Source organism: Chelonia mydas, chromosome 3 (assembly GCF_015237465.2).
Source record: "Chelonia mydas isolate rCheMyd1 chromosome 3, rCheMyd1.pri.v2, whole genome shotgun sequence".
In the NCBI taxonomy this organism is placed as follows: domain Eukaryota; kingdom Metazoa; phylum Chordata; order Testudines; family Cheloniidae; genus Chelonia; species Chelonia mydas.
Genome location: NC_057851.1, coordinates 175,096,802 through 175,118,771, shown reverse-complemented (window position 1 = coordinate 175,118,771; position 21,970 = coordinate 175,096,802). Strand labels below are relative to the sequence as shown.

At 39.2% G+C, this 21,970-nt stretch overlaps 1 protein-coding gene across 44 annotated transcripts in view; it reads right to left on the bottom strand.

Annotated features, from left to right (window-relative positions):
- Positions 1-21,970, bottom strand: part of NRXN1 (neurexin 1) — a 1,224,094-nt gene that overhangs the window by 1,111,370 nt on the left and 90,754 nt on the right. For 19 of the 44 annotated variants that reach the window (XM_043543816.1, XM_043543819.1, XM_043543831.1 and 16 more), the window contains exons 3-5: positions 11,779-11,796; positions 6,714-6,743; positions 5,913-5,924 (exon numbers count right to left, since the gene is read on the bottom strand). The exons of 4 other annotated variants lie outside the window; for them this stretch is intronic. In XM_043543816.1, the coding sequence (XP_043399751.1) occupies positions 5,913-5,924; positions 6,714-6,743; positions 11,779-11,796 (60 nt within the window). The remainder of the gene's footprint in view (positions 1-5,912; positions 5,925-6,713; positions 6,744-11,778; positions 11,797-21,970) is intronic. 21 more of the 44 variants (XM_043543820.1, XM_037895901.2, XM_037895906.2 and 18 more) reach the window with 5 other exon arrangements.

Below are 21,970 nucleotides of genomic sequence, written 5' to 3'. Positions count from 1 at the left end.
TGGGGTAGGGGTTTGGGGTTTCGGAGGGGGTGCAGGCTCTGGGCTGGGACCAAGGGGTTTGCAGTGTGGGAGGGGGGTTCTGGGCTGAGCTTTGGGCAGGGGCTTGGGGTGCAGGAGGGAGTATGGGGTGCTGGCTCTGGGAGGGGGCTCAGTGCTAGGGGTTGGGGTGCAGCCTCCCACCGGGCAGCACTTACCTCTGACAGCTCCCGGTTGGCAGCATAGCGTGGCCTACCCTGCCTACCCTGGCCCCATGCAGATCCCAGAAGGGGCCAACATGTCCCTGTGGCCCCTTGGGGGGGGCATGTGGCTCCACGCGCTGCCCCTCTCTGCAGGCACCACCCCTGCAGCTCCCATTGGCCACAGCTCCCCATTCCTGGCCAATTGGAGCTGTGGGGGCAGTGCTTGTCGGCAGGAGCAGTGAGCAGAGGGAGACCCCGGCCCCCTCCCACTCCTGGGGCTGCACTGGCCACTTCCGGGAGTGGCGTGGGGCTGGGGCAGGCAGAGAGCATGCCTTAGCAGCAGCCACACTGCACCACCAGAGATCAGTTGGTGACCACTGGTTTAGCAGATCTGGCATGTAAATATCTTGCAATGCTGGCTACAAAAGTGCCATGCAAACATCTGTTCTCACTGTCAGGTGACACTGTAAATAAGAAGTGGTCAGCATTATCTCCCATAAATGTTTCTCTTGATGATTGGCTGAACAAGAAGTAGGACTGAGTGGACTTGTAGGCTCTAAAGCAGTGGTCACCAACCGGTTGATCGGTGGTGCAGTGTGGCTGCCGCTAAGGGAAGCTCCCTGCCTGACCCGGCCCCACGCTGCTCCTGGAAGTGGCCAGCGTGGCCCCGCAGCCCAGGGAGGGGGGATTTCCCTCCGCGCACTGCTCCTGCCTGCAAGCACCACCCCCGCAGTTTCCATTGTCCGGGAACGGGAAGCTGTGGCCAATGGGAGCGGGGACGGTGCTTGCAGAGAGGGGCAGCGCGCAGAGCCACGTGCCCTCCCAGGAGCTGCAGGGGCATGTTGGCCCCTTCCGGGAGTGGCGTGGGGCCAGTGTAGGCAGGTAGCCTCCCTTAGCGGCAGCCACGCTGTACTGCCAACCGGGAGCCGATGGAGGTAAGTGCTGCCCAGTGGGAAGCTGCACCACAACTCCCAGCCCTGAGCCCCCTCCTGGAGCCAGCACCCCATGCCTCCTCCTGCACTTTCACAATAAAGAGATTGCACTATGGTACTTGTACAAGGTGAATTAAAAATACCATTTCTTTTGTTTATCATTTTATAGTGCAAATATTTGTAATAAAAATAATATGAAGTGAGTACTGTACACTTCGCATTCTGGGTTGTAATAGAAATCAATATATCTGAAAATGTAGAAAAACATCCAAAATATTTAATACATTTCAATTGGTATTCTATTGTTTAACAGTGTGATTAAAACTGTGATTAATCACATGAGTTAACTGCGAGGAATCGACAGCCGTACTAATATACATGATTTAAAGCTGTATTAAACCCATAATCTAATAGAACAGGAGCAGGAACACAGTATTTTAGTCTAAATAAAATACACAGTCAAGAGTAGAATATTTACATAAAACAAAATATAGATAAGAAATCCATATTATAGGTTATGAGAATAGTAATATTAATATAGGTCACAGAAGTAATTTATTTTGTTGTGGTAACTACATTGTAAATACCACTTTGTGGCTCCTTTCAATAACTAAAAGTTATGACCATTTCATTCCTTGTGAAAAATGAAACATTAATTTATGTTCACAGGCAAAATAGCTTCTAGGAATATAGAAAATAAGCCTTGATCAACTATGTATGGAGGAAGTCTCACCAAAAGGAGATAAGACAAAATTTCAGAAAAAAATGATAAAATAAACAATATAGACAAGTGGGCTCCAACCTTTTTAATTCCAAGAACACTTTTTGAATTTAAGGGCATCCCAGGATCTACCCCGCACACCTTCCCCAAAGCCCCGCCCCACTCACTCCATCCCTCCCTCTCTCCGTCGCTCACTCTCCTGCACCCTCATTCACTGGGGTAGGGGTTTGGGGTTTGGGAAGAGGTGCTGACTCTGGATTGGGGCTGAGGGGTTTGCAGTGTGGGAGGGGGGTCTGGGCTGAGCCTGGGGCAGGAGTTGGGGTGCAGGAGGGGGTAAAGGGTGCAAGCTCTGGGACGGAGTTTGGGTGCAGGAGGGGGCTCTGGGCTGGGGCAGAGTGTTGGGGTGCAGGAGGGGGTACAGGGTGCTGGCTCTGGGAGGGGGCTCAGGGCTGGGGGTTGGGGTGCGGCCTCCCACTGGGCAACACTTACCTCTGGCAGCTCCCGGTCAGTGTGCAGCATGGCTGCTCCTCCCTGCCTACCCTGGACCCACGCCACTCCCAGAAGAGGCTAACGCACCCCTGTGGCCCCTGGGGGTGGGGTGGGGGACACATGGCTCTGTGCACTGCCCCTCTCTGCAAGCACCATGCCCACAGCTCCCATTGGCCACAGCTTCCCATTCCCAGCCAATGGGAGCTCCAGGGGCAGTGCTTGCAGGCAGGAGCAGTGAAAGGAGGGAGACCCCTGCCCCCCTCCCAACCCCTGGGGCCATGCTGACCATTTCCGGCAGCAGCGTGGGGTTTGGGCAGGCATGGAGACTGCCTTACTGGCAGCCAAGCTGCACCACCAGAGATCACAATCGACTGGGAGATATTGATTGACCACGTGGTGACCACTGATCTAGACTATATTAGGATTTATCACCAAAAACTGGAAATATTTTATGTTTCAAACCTAGTTGACATCTTATCTTATTTATATTAGTGTAAACCATATAATAATTCAGTTAGATACATTTTAAATGTACAAACACTTGTATACACTTTGGTTAGTCACAATGTATGAAATCCTAAAAAGAGCTGAGTGAACATCTGCAATGCTCATTAAAGTAAATAAGCCAACACCAACTCTCTTCAATACCAGTTGCAAGTTCTCAGCTCCTGCTAGGTTTTGACACAGCATTTACACACACAAAAAAAACAAGTAAGAAAGAAAAAAAAAGGAGGTTTATATTTCCTCAAAGTTACTAGATTAAATGGCCCTTGATCTGTATGCAGTTCCTGGTGGTGTCAACCAGCTGTGTAAATGGATCAAGATATGTGGCCTTGAGTACTGACATTTATCTAAATGCAATGACCTGCATCAAAGTTCTCCTTCTTTCTCTGAAGGGCAGTGACTGCTTTGAGAATATTTATAATTTTGCAAAGAATACTGGTGGAGACTTTCGAAGCTGAGTAGGAGACTTACCCACACTTTTCCAATTAATTTCAATGGGAGGTCTGTCACTAAATAACCTAGTCTGCTTTAAAAATCTTAACCACTGTGTTTTAATTGTTTAAAATCCATTTCGGGTCAGGTCTTGCAGTCCCCTCTTGGGAGTTATGCTTATATAGGAGAGCAAAATTTAGGCCATCATCTCAGACATTACTTGGCCAGTGGAAACACTTGGAAATCTTTATTTCTTCTTTTAAGGTGTTAATTTCAACCTATTTTGATTTTTGTTTGCCCAGACCCATACAATAAAACTAACTGAGTGACTACAAGAAACACAGGTTAAGGTCCTAAAATGGTGGTTAAGTAGGCCTGAGCTTCCTCAATCAGGTATTTTTGAGTGAATATTTTTGCATAGTTTGTAAAAGATATATTTTGCCTTGCATTTCCAATTGACCTTTAAAGCAGAATATTTAATTAAAATATGAGAGGGCTGGGTCTTGATGTTAGCACAAAGAAGTCTGCAGTCATTGCCAGTAGCTATCACTAAAGTCAATACAAATTATAATGGGAGAGTTAAATAGGGCCAAAGGAATTTCCCAATGAAAAGCTCCATCAGATCGTTAGGATGAAGTTTGTTATACTGTAAAGTGTTTTGTCATAGCAGTTTTAAACATTTGATGTTTCAAGGCCCAAACTTCAACTGGTGTAAATTAGTGTAGCTTCAACAAAAGTCAATTGAACTATGCCAATTTACCTCATCTGGCCGAATGTATACAGCTACTTACTCACTACTGTATCTTATAAATGTTTAAACATGCCTATTTCCCTTTTCTTGCATTTTTACATACTATACTATATTTGGAGAACAAATGTTGGTGAAACTATCAAAACACAGATCAGTATCAATATTCCCACATAAACAGAAAAAATATAATAAAAGACCAAAATGTCAAAAGAATAGCACAGTCAAGCAAATACTAGGTGTGATGGCTCTGTTATTTTAGTTGTATCATAGTGCACACCATTAGATATTAAATCTAGCTATTCTCCACGCAACTTTTAACTTTACATTTTTTGTAACTATGATTTTAAAAAAATAATAAATAATTTGCCTAAATAGGTACAAGAACATCATTTTTTTTCAGAAATCATCCATTATGATTTGCTAAATGTTCTACTGTCTGTATTAGCATGTCAGTTATAATTTAAATGCATAATATATACATAAATAGATATATATCACAACATTATGCTGTTTGTTGCATGATGCATGCTGTGTGCAGGATAGTCTATGGAATGATTTTCTTAAAAATATGTTTCAAAGACCACATAAAACGCTCCAGTATTGTAAAACATGTATTGTGATATAGATGATGCCCAAGACAGCTACCATTTGCTGATCAAGGAAGCTAGAGTTACAAGGTAATTAGTACAAATTATAATGCAAAGTATTAAGAACAGTTTCTTCTTCCATTGGTTTGAAACATTTCCTAAAACAAGATTCAAAGCTCCAGAACTCATATAACCCTTTAAATATTGTGCCCTGGGTATAATCAGATGCACACTCTTTTAAAGCGGGCTGATGTGAAGAACTATAATGCACACCATAGAACTACTGGTGCTAGAATTACAGTTTTGTGTTACACGTACACTCTTTGTTCCAAGGCACGCAAAGTGCAAACACATTCAACACGCTTCTGTGTTGTCTAGTTTGTACTGTAAAATACAACCAGAAAGCCAAAGCATAGGACAAATATCAGGAACAGGCACTTCCTGACACATGCTTACCAAAAAGAGTAAAACAATATTATAATGATCAATAAGAAAAAATTTAGTGGCATTTAGTATGTGCAGGCTAATTTCTCAACTTAAATAAAAAAATACATACTCGATGGTCTGAACTAGTACACAGGGAGCAGAAGTCGGTATTTCTTCAGAACATTAAAATTCTTGATGTTATTGCATATGTTCTACATCAGACTTACCAAGTGACGCAACGAAGTACAGTTTACCTGGCTTGATTTGTTCTCATACCAAGAAAAAGAAGGGGGAAGAAAATCCAAGAATAAAACCATACTTTGCTTTGTTGTCTGCTCCTCCTCATCTCTCCATGTCCCATTCTCACTTCAGGTATGTCAAAGCTAATATTTATAAGAAAAATCTTACAGATAAACAGGTGACCAGCTCATAGCAGGGTCTTGAAGTCAGTGCTATTCATGCTTAGACTTACATCAAGGTATGGATTGTCCCTGGACAGATTTCCTCCTTTCTGTCAATGTTTGGCGACATTGTGCTTATGTCTGTCTAATAGCATAGACTACTATTCACTGAGAACAGGAGCATTCATACCTCAGAAGGGGACTGTTAATTCATCCTGAACATATACTATAATTTTAGGTTCATTTAGTATGGCTATGTACAATTGCTTTAAATCTCTCATAAAAAAAGGTAAATAAAAGGCACACTTCAAAAAGCAGGTCAAACTTTTAAAAAAACCTATTTTTCCTTACCTTGATGTTCAGGACATAATTTTGTAAAAACATACCTACCTTAGATTATCAGTGCAAAAAACTCTAAATACATTTGCATAACTCAGACATAATTTAAAGTATACAGATGGAATTTAAAAGAAGGAAAATCATGTAATACCTTTACTTTTACCTATGGATTTGATGAAATGGTTCCATGAAGAAAGCATTTCCAGACAAAGAGAGAATAAAGAAGAGGAGAGAAACAACAGTAAGAGTCATGAGTATATGTAAATGCAATAGTATCTGAACATGAAAAGAGAAAGCTTAAAGTAAGTGTTTAGAGACAAATGGAGATGCAATCAGTGTCATACTGGGAATTTAGTTTTTTTGTTCCAATCATGTACATGCAGAGGAACACAAAAGTAACTCATGCTTTGTTAAAAAAGAGTGACAAAGAAGTAACAAACAATGGCTAAAGAGGAGAAAAACATTGATTTCACTATGTTGCAAAACTGTATTCTCAGCATTCCAGAAGCCAGGAGCAGGTGCTTTCTGCAAGTTTCCAATCAGCCATGCATTAATGTAAATGGACTCTTCACTGGGTACAATATGACAAACTGAATATCTTCTTTCAGAAGCTATCTGCTGAGTGCTCTTGTGCTTCTTTTGTCTTTAATAGAATCACCCATAATTATATTTTCTGATAAATGCATGGAATTTTCTCAATACCTTCTTATCTCTCACTTTTGTCAGTTATTATATTGTGAGATTGGGGGAGGGGGCACAGAAGGAACAAAGCTTAAGGAGCAAACAAATATATATATAATGAAAGAAGAAAGTTGTGACTAAAATTATGTGTTTATTTGCAGCCAAAGACAGCTTTCAAGCGTTTGCCCATCATTTGCAGTGATGGATTCGAAGCAGCTACAGAACAAGAAGAAACAATGAAAGCAGAGTGGAAAAGGAACAGAGCCCATACCTTGGTCGCCCATCATCAGGTGCGCCAGACCTTGAAGGGAAACAAGAGCACAGTCAGCAATGAACAAGGGTGCATGGGAAGGTGGTATTGCCACAGTGACAAAAATATTTTGTGACAGGCATCTGTTTCCTATGGGATGTCTGTATCACAGAGGAAAATCAAAGAGCATTTTTCAACCACTGGTTGGAATGCTTTGGGGGTAAGGAGTAATAGAACTGCAATTCAAACACTGGGTAATGCTGCATTGTATATTTCTTCTATGTAATACTTAGAATGAGAAAAAATAATAAGAAAATGATTTCAACCAGTTCTTTAAATATTTCATATGTCTTTGATCAGATTGCTTCTAATGCTTTCACCAGGAGGACTTTCTGTCCTCTAGCTGTTAAATTACATTAAAAACATGGAGAAGTGTAAACCTGAAAAATGGGCTGGGTCTGATCTTTTTCCCCTCATCAAAAATGAGCATTTTAGATAATTAAATAAAATAACTTCTTTGTGACACTGAGATGACAATGCAAGGAATGTCTCCTTATTTGTGTGAAACACAATGGCAGAATAAGTTTGTTCCAGAGGCACCAAATTAAATATTAAATATGCAATAGAAGGTTTAAAAAACAAAATCAAAGTGATAGCATTTGAGACTTGAGATCTTTAAAATTTGTGCAAAATAAGTTGTGCTTCAACTACATATCCGAGATCACACTCAGTCAGACTTGTACAGGACAAGTTGCATTTCCAATCAGGCGACTTGTAACTTTAATCATTCAGTCAGGGTCTGATTTCTTGAGCCTCCAAGCCAATAATATTCAATTCTTTAGCCAAATAACAAAAAGGTGCATGCAGCCTCATGAAGGACATTTTGATACAGAAGAAAAGAGCTAGTAATATAGAGACAGTATATAATATTCATTTTTTCTGAAATTTAAAGAATTTCAAATTTTACATCTAATTTTTAAAACTGATTTATTCTTCATAACATTGGCTTTACTGAGACTCATTTTTAAATGTATTAATTATTCACATAGAGTAGCTCAATTTTAATAGTGTAATCTTCTTCTCCAACAACTCTAGAAAATATAGTATATTATTTTTCTTTTTGCAATTATAAAGCTTGATTCACACAAAGAAGGTGTGCAATAGAATATGCTGGTTTTTACTGGAAAACAGACTTCCTAGAGATTTCCTGCTACTTCTAATTCACAAAGAAAATTAGATGCACAAGTGAGTTGTATTACAGGAGTTGGGGAAGTTCAAAGAAGATACTTCTGACTACAATAAATCCATATTACTATTTGAAGAACTGAAGGCATGTCAGCTTAAATCACAAGCAGTGTTCCCATTAAATGAACAATGGTTTCCAAATTGAAAGTCTTCCTGAAATACCAGTTTTAATATGTGAGCCTTCTCACAGTGAAATCTGTTAAAGCAAAACTCTGTTTAGTGGACTCTAATACCTGAATTGACCCTCTCTTTACAATTGACCCTCTCTTATACTCTGTTCTCATTTACACTAGGCTAAACTAAAATCAACAGAGTGATTATGGATTCACATCAGTGTAAATGAATGCTGAATATGACCCATAAGTGTTGCTTACACTACTGTGACACAGTTGATGTTAGCAATGGTAGTAGGTAAATAAGGCATACATGTTTCTACCTCCATGTTGTGCCCTGTCTGTTCCAGTCATATTGCAACTGTGTGAGACTTGCCAAAAAATTCTGGTGTAGATAGATCTATGGTGAAGCTTTACTTCACTCAGTGAAGTTTCACTGTTCGAATCCCCTTGGAATGTGGCACTATATAACTACCACTTCCCGACCACCTCAGATCTAGGTTTACATGCTCATCTTTTCTACTGTAGTGCCAAGAATAATCAGAAATCCCTGACTCTTGATTCTGCAACAACTGCATTCAACATGGAGCGAAGAGGAACCAGGACATTGTTGCTATACTATACCTTCTTGTGGGGAAAACAACAGGGAGATTCTTTTACAAGCTTGACCTTCTATCAGGACAAAATATTATGGCAAAACTTTAATTGGTCTAAATAGGCCAAGATTTTGTCATATTACAACTAGTGACAAAAAACAAACAAACAAATCCCACACAACAGCTCTACCGCTGTCCTCAGAATCAATATATTTGCTAATATGATGCAAAAGAGGTTGTCTCATTGTCAGTGCCAAATAAAATATTCTCATGTAATTCAAATAAATATAAATTACAGAAAGGCCCCTTGAAAGCATCATAGAATTTTCCTGAATTTTAAGAGGTCACTTACAGAGCTGTTTAAATTAAAAAAAGGAGTAGACGTCAAAATGAATATTCCCTGCTCAAATAGCACCGCCATTAGCAAATTGGAAAAATGCAGTCCTATTTGTGGCCTCTTTATTCCTCTAAAACTGATTGTATTTTGTTAAATTTGCATTTTATTGTATTTGTGAATATTGTATCAAGCAGTAAAATTACTTATACTTACTTGCTAACTGGGGATAATGATACCTCAATATGTAAAGCTCTTTGAGATCTCTGAATGAAAAGGGCTATAGAAGAGCTAAGTATTGTTATTATATTGCTTGTACAAGCTGCAGAGTATTTAATTCAATACAGGTAAATCTAATTATTACAACAATCACTGTTAGGTTTTCAAAAGTGTAGTCAATACAAAATAGAGAACATTTTAATGGTGTCCAATAAAACACGGTAATCAAACAGGTCATCACCTATAGGCATACCTTCAGAATAATTACTTGTGCACCACAAGTTTACAAGCAAAATTGTAAAAGCCTTTTCTTTGTGAATTAGGAATAAAATGTCCACCAGGAATGCATTTTATGTGGTTGCTTCTCTCTTCATTTTGAGCTGGGCACCAGAAAAACACATTTAAAGTATGCAGAATGGGTCAGGGGCAGTGGATATGAAAGAAAGGACATTTTCATAATTTAGTGAGTAAGTCACATGCAGAGCACAAACCACAGGCAATTCAGAGCACAATAAATCTTCAGTGAACATACTTAGCCTCAGTACAACTTTAGTAATATTAATAAAAAGAAAAGGAGGACTTGTGGCACCTTAGAGACTAACAAATTTATTTGAGCATAAGCTTTCGTGAGCTACAGCTCACTTCATGCCGATGAAGTGAGCTATAGCTCACGAAAGCTTCTGCTCAAATAAATCTGTTAGTCTCTAAGGTGCCACAAGTACTCATTTTCTTTTGGCGAATACAGATTAACACGGCTGCTACTCTGAAACCAGTAATATTAATGGAATTTCTTCAGTTTATAGCATGGATAAATTTGTCTCTTAACTTATTAAAACTAAATATATGTCTGTCTACTTATATACACCTAATAATTTTGTAAGGCACTCAGATACCACAGCAATAGGCAAAACATAAAAATGTAGACAGAACTAAGTCTACATGTGTAGTCCCCTTTTCCTTAACCAGAAGTCTGTAAACACATCCAAGGCTATGTTGGAGTAAAGTTATGGTTGCAACTTTGATCAAATAATCTAAGAAAAGTCTGGATTAAGTCTGTTATTCTGACTTTAATCTGAATAGATAAACTGTACTTCTTCATCACCAAGGCATAATAATTCTGATCTACATCTGGAACTCACATTGACTTCAGTGACTTTCATGCATGGATCAGCTATAGAATTGGATCCCTATTTTTCTACTTCCAAGCTTTTTTCAGTCTGGCTGCCAGTACCAATGTTACTTTAATGAATTTTAATAAATTGTCACAATCTCAGTAGATACTTTCTTTGATTCAAGCCCTGATCCAATATTTTCTTGAATTGTTAGGTTTCTTGCACTGGCATCATATGTTTACACAAAAATGCCCAAAGCATCCAAACCTGATGAATTTCTGAATACCTTGCCATATATTTGATGTAGAACATGGACAGATACAGAGGGCCACAGTACGTTGGATTCTGTATGGATCAGATCACTACGATGGCTCACTGCATACATATACTGCAGGGACATTATGCCACAGATCCACACATGACCAGTCACTTTGCATAACAAGAATCCTTAAGAAATTGCTGATTTTAAAAGTAGTTTGAAAAGTGTATTAAAAGAAAATAAATGTCTGTAACGTTGGTTCTCGAATTTAAAAATGGACCAACTATTTTTAAAATAAATAACCTTGGACATGAACCTTGTATGCAAAGATTAAGCCCAGAGAGAATTTTTTACAGGTATGGTTTGTAAAAAGCACCTAAAAATATTGGTTTATAATGCAGATGACAAAAATGACTGCCAACAAAACTGAGGTATCAAACAATGTATTAACATACTGTACCTTTAAATACTATGATACACACATGTACACATTTCTACCAGCTAACCAATTTACTTACCAATATTCTGGCTAGATGGCCTTTGTGCTTTAGGTTCCATTGCCCTGTGTCTTACTTTCTTTACGGGGACTTTATTAAATACCAACATTATTATTAAAAACACACACCTCTTATTTTCCCAGCGTGAAAAGGCAGAGCTGTTTATGTTGGAAACTTTGACAAATCAAGCTTTTCTAAAGCATTGTACTGAAAAGGATAGAGTAACTGATATTTGTAATATAAAAAAGAAAAGAGCTTTCTCTGTTCCTAAGTAATTAAAATATATCTTTAACATGCATTAAATTCTTTCTGATGAGGAGGAATTATGTTCCACATTGATCAGACAAACATTATCTTGTATCATTTTTCATACAGAACACTCAAGATTTCTGTAAACGTGATGGGTGAATTTGGAGAGCAATTCACACTTTGGATCTCAGTCACATAGGTATAAATCCTGAGTAACTCCATTGTTTAGTGGAGTTATTCTGGATTTACACAGTATAATAAATCAGGAATTTGGATTTGTTTTATGTTCTATATGGAAAAAAAATCACACTGAATCAATCAACCTGAAAATCTGCATGAGGAAAAAAATGCAACTTACCGTGTTTAATGATATGCGTACCATTATAATACTAAGCACAAGGGAAAAACACTAAGCACAAGGGAAAAATAAGAGCTTAGGAAAATAAGGTAGAAAGCACCCACCTTCCACATAGTTGTCTTCTGAAAGCACATAACAGGGAAGGAGAGAAAAGGAAAACATTCATTAAGCAGCATGCAGACTGGAACTTGCCATTGCATGTCTTCATCATGCAAGGCATCAACACAACATGCAAGTGCTCCATAGCTACCATCCGAAGGGGAAAACATAAGCACCAGGGAAGCAGTGTTTCTTCTATTCAACACAATTTACATGATATAAAACAAAATAATTCCATTTCCTCAGTGAAGAAACTGTAAAGAGTCTTTTGCAGCTCTTTGTGAAGCAAGTTCTACTTACTTAATCAGAAAGTCTTCTCATAGGTCTTTAGATAGTAAATAATTAAAAACTTCTGTGAAAGGAATTCTAACTATATTTTCCCCTGTTTTTACAATTTAAATTTTTCTTAATAGCTTATAAAGCAGAATATTTTAAAGAGATTTAACTAGCTATTTTTGGTTTTACAATATTCTGTGAAACATTTAGAACAGCCAACACAGCCAAATCTCTCATTCTAGTCAAGGGGCCAAATCTTGTAATCAAATATGGCAAAATTGCCAGTGAAGCTGGTGGAATGAGCAAGGACTGCAGGATCAAGTCCCATTATTTATTGACATCAGACAAGTCTTAAAATTAATCCTGATTTTTGGCCTGGCAGAATCAGTAAAAGGCACAATGCCCACAAATATATAGTGATTTTTAAAACATCAAATTACTTTTATACTGTATTTACAGAATCATGCCTTATAGGCCAGATCCTGCAATCTGAGGAAGTTAACAGAATTTGTCCCTAATTAAGGCCTGCCACAGCTAGCAACAACGGGACGTTTTGTCTCAGGCCTGACAGTGATTGGGGGAGCAGGCAGCACTCAATAGAGAGCTTCCCCAAAACCTGTTTGGGGAGGTGGGGGCTTGGATTGACTCCCAGCTGGTCAGTCGTAGGGGAGAGTTGGAACTAATGAACAGGTGCAGCATGCTGTACTGACTGGGAAGATCTACCTCCACCTCCCTCGAGCTCTTCCATCAAGGAGGAAGCTTAGGGGAGTGTTTCTCTGCTGTCCAATTTGATTCTGATGGGGAAGAGGATGGGAGAAGGTAAGGAGGTTCCAGAGGAGATAGGAGAAGACTGCTAAGGCAAGATGCACAGGGGAAAGAAGGGGCAACAAAGTTGATGAAAGGAAGTAAGAGCTGAGGAATAACAAAGAGACAACAAAGAGACAAAGCCTAAGGTGGGAGAAGAGAAAAAAAGGAAAAGTGGGATTATTACAGCTCTCCCTTTCTGTGACTTGTCCTGGGTTCCACAAACCCTTGCTACAGAATAAGGAATGAGTGGGGAATGCAGCATTTGACCCAGTTCCATTATAACTGGTTGTTTTCAGTGAGAGTCTTTTTGATGGAGCTAACTTTTAAGCATCTGTTAAGAGACACAACTGGGCCTGATTTTGATCTAGTGCAAATCAGGAACTATTCTACTGAATTAAACAAAATCAGGCTCAATACTGTGTTTTAATAGTTCAGCTCCTGATCTACCTCAGAATGCTTAAACTTTCATAATAACATTCTCTATAAATTAATATGCCACAAAATATTACAAATCTCATATGAATTATATTGTATACAAATAAATTATATTATGTTGTTTTATAACCTTCTTTATTCCAGCACATGAGATGAATATACTTAAAACTACATTGTATGGATTGCCACTATTTGAGAATAACTATTTTGAACATCCAATATTTAGGGCTTTAGTCCTTTCTGAATTCATAGTTGTAAAGCTCATTATTTTTAATGAAAGTTCTATGCCCATATAAGCAAAGAACATACTTGACAAACTGTTCATTTTAAATTACTGTAATCATCTTCTCCATACATACAACATCAACTCAGACTTGTAAAAACTCTGTGCCTGTAACTTCAGTTTGCCATAAAATTGCAGTTGATGTATAGTATCCATTACATGCATTTAGGAAAATAAAAAATGAAAAAAATGACATGAATAGGAGGATGCTAGTTATAAATATATATAAAAAATAGCAAGATCCACAAATTATATGAGGATAATGAGAAAACGAAAAACTTATCATTCCATAAAATACAGATTTTTCCCTATCCTCTGTTGCAAATTCTAATGATATTTTGTTTGTTAAAATGACTTATTTTATAAAGAATTCTATTTAACAGTCTAATTCTTTTTAGTGCAAATATTGTTTCCTTCCTATTAAGTACAATAAAAAAGCAAATTAAACAAAAATAAATGAGTAACTAAAATAGTATTATACCTTTAGTCTACTTCTTTGTAGTACAAATGTATAAAAGATACCAATATTGTGATGACTTGATATGCTGAGATTCTTTTTGGCCTGCTCTATTTATCTTGAGATATATGTAGTTACAATAAATGAACTTGCAGGCCAGCTCTGACTTTATTAAAGTCAGATGGCATTCTGAAGCTGATATGCCTGAAAGCAGGCTCCATGTCTCTGAATATAGGACTTTGCTTTATACTAAGGTCCAGCTCATCAACTGGTATACACGAGACTAGTCTGTTGAAGGCAATACAGCTACTGATTTATGCTAGTCAGGAATCTGGCCGTAAACATTTAATTGTGTGAGTAACCATTCAAAATAGTAGCCCATTAAACTGACATATCTTAGTTTGATTTTTTTAAATAAAATTTGCATTAAAAGTGTTGAATATTGTCCAGTAAACAAAACAGTATGGAATATATATCACCAAAAGACATATGCAATAGTAAGCTATTTATGTTCTTTCTTTCTTTCTTTCTTTCTTTCTTTCTTTCTTTCTTACACCACCAATAAATGAATCTGTCAGGGTAATTTCAACACATCAGTTTGGGAGCTTAAGTTAAAGATTTTTCATATCAACAGCTTGATAACAACAAAATGTGTGTGTATGTGGGTAGGGGGAGTCTTTAAATGGGTAAGACGTTTGTCAAGGGTTTTCTATGTCAGATTAGCATTTTTATTGATGCTAGTATTGTTATATAGTAACAGATACTGGCATGGAGACCATTACACTTCTATCTTGTGGCATGTATGTAATACTAACTCTTTGTCTAATTTTCCTGATTCCCATCCTAGTTTGGTGTGTGTGTGTGTGTGTTTGTCTTTTAGAGTGAGACATTGCCTAGTATTGTAAGCACAATCTGGGGAGTCAGAAAATCCTAAATTCTAATTTTGTTCCTTTCTCATTTTGACCTTAGGCCAAACACAACACAAGTCCAATCATAGAAGATGTAAAGTGTGTCCCGTGAAGTGCTGAGCACCCTAAACTTCCAGTGAAGTCAATGAGATTTGAGAGCATTTAGTACCATACTAAAAGTGCTCAGCATCTTGCATAAAAGGACCTTAACCTCTCTGCCCACATTTCCCCTTCAGGAAAATGGAAATAAAAATTGCCTTATTTACAGAGATGTTGTGAGGATTAGTTAGTTCATGTCTATAAAGCATAAGTGTTAAATATTATTCTTGGCAATATTACAGATAGAAGGAATGCTAATTTATATAATTTAATATAAATATATAGAATCATTCAAATCTCCACTGGAATTAGAGTTGTGTCATGTTGATATAGTTCTTTAGACACAATGAAAGGAAATCCACACCACTAAAGTAATTGGAAATATACTGTCAGGGTTCCTTCCCCACTCTGAACTCTAGGGTACAGATGTGGGGACCCACATGAAAGACCCCTAAGCTTATTTCTACCATCTTAGGTTAAAACTTCCCCAAGGCACAAAGTCTTTGCCCTTGGATTAGGTAAAACGTTGCCACCATGAAGTGTTTTTAGACAAAGAAAAGGGAAAGGACCACTTGGAGTCCTATTCCTCCCAGATATTCCCCCAAGCCCTACACCTTCTTTCCTGGGGAAGGCTTAATAATAATATCCTCACCAATTGGTACAGGTGAACACAGACCCAAACCCTTGGATTTTAAGAATAATGAAAAAACAATCAGGTTCTTAAAAGAAGAATTTTATTTAAAGAAAAGGTAAAAGAATCACCTCTGTAAAATCAGGATGCTAAATACTTTACAGGGTAATCAGATTCAAAACATAGAGAATCCCTCTAGGCAAAACCTTAAGTTACAAAAAAACACAAAAACAGGAACACACATTCCCTCCAGCACAGCGAATTTACAAGCCAAAACAAAGAAAAACCTAACACATTTTCCAGCTAGATTACTTACTAACTTTACAGGAGTTGAAGGGCTTGCATCATTGATCTGTTCCTGGCAAAGGTATCACACAGACAGACAGACAAAAAACTTTCCCCTCCTCTCCAGATTTGAAAGTATCTTGTCCCCTCATTGGTCATTTTGGGTCAGGTGCCAATGAGGTTACCTTAGCTTCTTAACCCTTTTCAGGTGAAAGGATTTTTCCTCTGGCCAGGAGGGATTTTATAGCACTGTATACAGAAAGGTGGTTACCCTTCCCTTTATATTTATGACATATACCCACTTACCTCAGGTCTGAATTTGAGCCATTAAGATTATTTACTTCACTTAAGCTTTTACATTTACCTTCACATGAATACAAAGTGGCCTAAATAGTAGCATTAAGCCACACTTCTATAATACTGGTAGTGCAGACATGCAGCATCACAAACAGAGCTTCAGGGGGTACTGGGCTTCAGATAAGCATAATGGCCTCTCCTGGAAACTGCAGACTCCAGGCCATGCTATGATGGTCCAGTATACACTCCACTCCATATCTAGCAAGCTCTGGGCCATGGTCTCACCTCATCTCCATCCATTTTGTACAAATTAGCCTTGAGAGCTGGGCAAGGGGATGTGAAGACTAGCAGGTTGGGCAGGAAGGTCCAAGCAGACCAGACACTATCTTTATAGCAGACTAGACAAATATTACATTCTTTGTAGATTGAGGAGGGGGAATGGAGGAGAAAGGTAAAGACCCAGCAAAAACTCCAGCAAGGTGGATCCAAAGCTATTCTCCTCAAGAACTTTCCATTTGTGCAATGAGATGTAGTCCCCTGGAAAACAAAATCATGCTATATGAGCCAGGACTAACTCTCATCCTTATCAAGGTTGTTTCATCAATATCTATAAAGAGAATGGGTATAAATTCCACCTGATGTTTGGCACTTTCTCCTCTCACATCCTTGCTTCAATTTGACATTTAGATTGGAGTATCTTCTGTCTGGACTTTCTTACTTCCATGGCACAATTATGTCTATGGCACAGAACCAGATACACAATTGGTGCCATATCTAGATATATTTTCAGGCCAGATTTTCCTCACATTTGCACTGGTGTAAACCAGAAGTAATGGTACTGAAGTCAATGGAGCTACACCAGTGTAAAACTGGTGTAAAGGAGGAGAGTCAGGCCCATTACAGTCAAATGTTATGTCTCCCTCAGCCACAGTGATTCATCCCCCTCCCCGAGTCTGTCACATTCACCCACATTCACACTCATCCTGAGGGGACCCTGTGCCTCAAAGAGCAGCCCTTCTAGGCTGCAATGGAAACTTGAACCCTGAGGAGCCTCTCCCACTAGTTACTGGGGTGGGGGTGACTTTGCACATTCCCTGTTGCCTGGTTGTACAGCATTGCCTCATAGGCTTAACTGCAGCAATTGAATCCAATTTTCTCTACCACCACAGGATGGCTGCAGAGGCAGGAGGAGCTGAAAAGACCTGTGGTCTCAACAACAAAGAAAGAGAACAGACAAGCCTTGCAGGGAACCAGCCCATTAGCCTTGCTGTCTGGTAGACCAGTCTGAGCCAGATCATTGCCCCTTCTTTACTCAGCCACTCTCTTGAGTTCAAGGACCCTCTTTGGGCTTAGTCTCCACATGTAGGGCCCAATGGCAAGACAAATTCCTTGTGCCCTCTTTTTCCTTTGTGTACCTATTTGGAGTGGGCGCTATCTGGGCCTGTATATGCCACACATTATTTCACGGCACAAAAGCCCCAGAAATCCTGTTGTGGACAATCTTACTTTTAGTTAAGATGTTGGAACGCATTCTGCTCTCCATTATGCTGGTATAAACCCAGAAACAGTCCATTGACTTCACACACTTAGCCAGATCCTCAGTTGATGTAAATTGGCATAGCTCAGCTGAAGTCAATGGAGCTATGCCAATATGCACCACCTGATAATCTGGGCTACTATCTTCTATGGGGTTATTTCAGGTTACACCAATTTAGGTATGAGCAGAATCTGGCCCATTGTGTATATAATTTACAACCATAGCCAGGCCATCTCTAATAATTTTACCCCTTTATTCTCTGTTTCACTGATAACAAATAGGAATTATTTATTACATGATTTGTTTATGATTTAAAAATAGTTTAAAATCTGTTGATGCTTCATGGAAACACTGAGAAAGCACTTATCTTTCTTAGAAATTAATTCAATTATTGGTATTATGGCTATGTCAGATATTTCATTTTTTTCTTCTAAGATATTAACACTTCTGCCCATGCACAGTGCACAGGATTTGCCCGTTGTGCAGCTCGCTGCGTAATTTGTTCCCCACTCAGAAGTGTAATGTTGTTTCTGACATCACAATGGGCAGTATTGAAGAGGAATTCAAAACCACAGAAAAGATTTATAATGTTATGTAAGAGAATCAGCAGAAGGAGCAGAGGAGGGGCTCTTATAAAATAAACCTTACTTTGCTGTACATCTTGCAATAAAAATGAGAGAGGGAAATAGAAAATGTGATATATAGGAAGTGTTATTTCTAAGTAGAAGATTTTGTCAAAGGATGATGTATTCATGTTTCCTCTGTATCTATATGCAGATATAATTGTACTATAGGACCATCCCTTTCCTACCAACATTTCTTTCTATGGAACTGTATTAAAAACTGTGGACTAGCCCCTAAGCTGGTATGAATTAGCATAACTCAGTGGTTCTCAAACTTCATTGAACCACTACCCGCTTCTGACAACAAAGTCACTACATGACCCCGAGGAGAGAGGGGGCCACAGCCTGAGCCCCACTGCCCCAAGTGGGCATGAAGCTCAGGCTTCAGCTTCAGCAAGTCTAATGTTGGCCCTGGAGACCCCATTAAAAAGGCATCATGACCCACTTTGGGGTCCCGACCCACAGTTTCAGAACCACTGGCATAGCTCCATTGATACCCATTTACAGCAGTTGAGAATCTGGTTTTCTAAATTTGACACTAAAACTATTCTATTTTAACAGTGACTTGTGAAAATAATTGGAAAGATATTTTAAAAATCTTAATACCAAATTAATCTAAAGCAATAAACTGATGGATGCTTGCCATTAGTACCGGTCTCTTCATGCGCTGTTTATCTGAAAAATTTCCATTTGAAACTTTTTGATTCTAGCCATTAATATAAAGGGAAGGGTAACCAACTTTCTGTATACAGTGCTATAAAATCCCTCCTGGCCAGAGGAAAAATCCTTTCACTTGTAAAGGGTTAAGAAGCTAAGGTAACCCCGCTGGCACCTGACCCAAATGAGGGGGCAAGATTCTTTCAAATCTGGAGGGGCCAGGAGAACAAAGAGTTTGGCCTGTCTGTGTGATGCTTTTGCTGGGAACAGATCAGGAATGCAGTCTTAGAACTCCTGTAAAGTTAGTAAGTAATCTAGCTAAAAAATGCGTTAGATTTTCTTTTGTTTAATGGCTTGTGAAATAAGCTGTGCTGGAGGGAATGTATATTCCTGTTTTTGTGTCTTTTTGTAACTTAAGGTTTTGCCTAGAGGGATTCTCTATGTTTTGAATCTGATTACCCTGTAAGGTATTTACCATCCTGATTTTACAGAGGTGATTATTTTACCTTTTCTTTAATTAAAAGTCTTCTTTTAAGAACCTGATTGTTTTTTCATTGTTCTTAAGATCCAAGGGTTTGGGTCTGTGTTCACCTATGCAAATTGGTGAGGATTTTTATCAAGTCTTCCCCAGGAAAGGGGGTGTAGGACTTGGGGGGATATTTTGGGGGAAGATTTCTCCAAGTGGTCTCTTTCCCTGTTCTTTGTTTAAAACGCTTGGTGGTGGCAGATACTGTTCAAGGACAAGGCAAAGTTTGTACCTTGGGGAAGTTTTTAATCTAAGCTGGTAAGAATAAGCTTAGGGGGTCTTTCATGCAGGTCCCCACATCAGTACCCTAGAGTTCAGAGTGGGGAAGGAACCCTGACAATTCTGAAATTAATTTTAAGTTTCAAGTTGCAATACAAAATATATGATAATGATAAATAATACAGTCATCCATATATGGGGCCTGATTCTGTGCCCAGCTGCCTCCTCTCACAGCGGGGAGGGGGGAAGGTGAACAGGGACACAAACATCTCCTCAGTTGTTTCCTCAGGTAGGTAGTGTTTGGCCCCTATAGAACAAGATTTGGGGGCCCATCCACAAATCCTGCAAATTCCCCACAGGTACAGCGGGAGGCTGAAAGGGCCTGATCCAGTGGCCTTTGGATCTAACAGGACTGCCATTGCTAGCAGCATCCAGGGGACTCCCCAGTGCAAAGGGTGGAAAGACAATATGGCTAGGGCTATATTATCTTTCCCTAGGGAACTCCACCGGGCTAGTGGTGGGATTATGTACTTCTCCCACACCCCCGCTCTACCTCCTGCTTTCCTGGCTATTCTACTTCCTGCCCCACATAGATCCCTCATTGCATGGAACACCCTATGAGACGCCTAGAGGAAGAGAAGGAAACTACCACAGAAGCAGCTGGCTTGCGTTCCCATGCAGGATGGGATACAAGTCTCTCCTTCAGACAAGGCTCTCCAAGGCACAGTTGGACCCTTTGATCTCACTTACAACAACTTTACACAAGGATAAATCAATTAGGCCCAATCAGTTACACCTCTATAAATTTGGAGTAACTCCATTGACTTCAGTAGAGTTACTCCAGATTAGGTTGTAGTCACAGAATGGGGGACTGTATCCTAGAAAGCACTGTCTTTGAAAAGGACTGAGATTTCTTTGTTGTTAAACAACTGAACATGACCTCCTAGTGCAATGCAGTGGATAAAGAACTAATGCAATCCTCTGATGCATAAGCAAAGAAATATCAAATACAAGTACAGAGGTGGTATATCCTCTATATATGGTGTTAGTGAGACAATTACTGGGATACTGTATACAATTCTGGTGCTCACAGTTGAAAAAGGATGTGAAACAATAAAAGAGAGGTTCAAAAATTGTTACAAAAGTAATTCATGGTCTGAAAAACATGACTTAGAATGAGAGACTTAAGGAGCTCGTTCTATGGAACATATCAAAGAGAAGATTAAGAGGTGCCTTGATCATATCTATACCTACCTACGCATGGAGAAGATATTTGATACTGGAGGGCTTTTTAACCTAGCATATAAAGTCATAACAAGATCCAATGGCTGGACGCTGAAGTCAGCAAGGTTCAAACTGGAAATAGGAGCACATTTTAACAGAGAGGAATTAACTATTGGAACAGCTTGTAGTAAGTTCCCCCCCCCCACTTGGAGTCTTTACATCAAAACTGCAGCTCTTTCTAAAGTATAGGTTGTTCAACCGCAAACTTAGGCTTGAATAGAGACTGGGAGTGGCTAAGTTATTATGCAAGGTAACCTATTTCCCCTTGTTTTTTCCTACCCCTCCCCCCCAGACGTTCTTGTTAAACCCTGGATTTGTGCTGGAAATGGCCCACCTTGATTATCATACACATTGTAAGGAGAGCGATCACTTTAGATAAGCTATTACCAACAGGATAGTGGGTTTGTGGGGTGGGGTGGGGAGAAAACCTGGATTTGTGCTGGAAATGGCCCAACTTGATTATCATACACATTGTAAGGAGGGTGATCACTTTAGATAAGCTATTACCAGCAGGAGAGTGGGGTGGGGGGAGAGAAAACCTTTTGTAATGGTAAACACCCATTTTTTCATGGTTTGTGTGTATAAAAAGATCTTCTGTACTTTCCACAGTATGCATCCGATGAAGTGAGCTGTAGCTCACGAAAGCTTATGCTCAAATAAATTGGTTAGTCTCTAAGGTGCCACAAGTACTCCTTTTCTTTTTGCGAATACAGACTAACACGGCTGTTACTCTGAAACCTATTTTTTAAGAGTTTCTTTTTTTTTCTTTTCTTTTTTTTAGCAATAGAAACCAGGGAGTGAAATCATGGTCTCATTTAAGTCAATGGGAATTTTGCCATTGACTTCAGTGGGGCCAGGATGCCACTCGAGGTG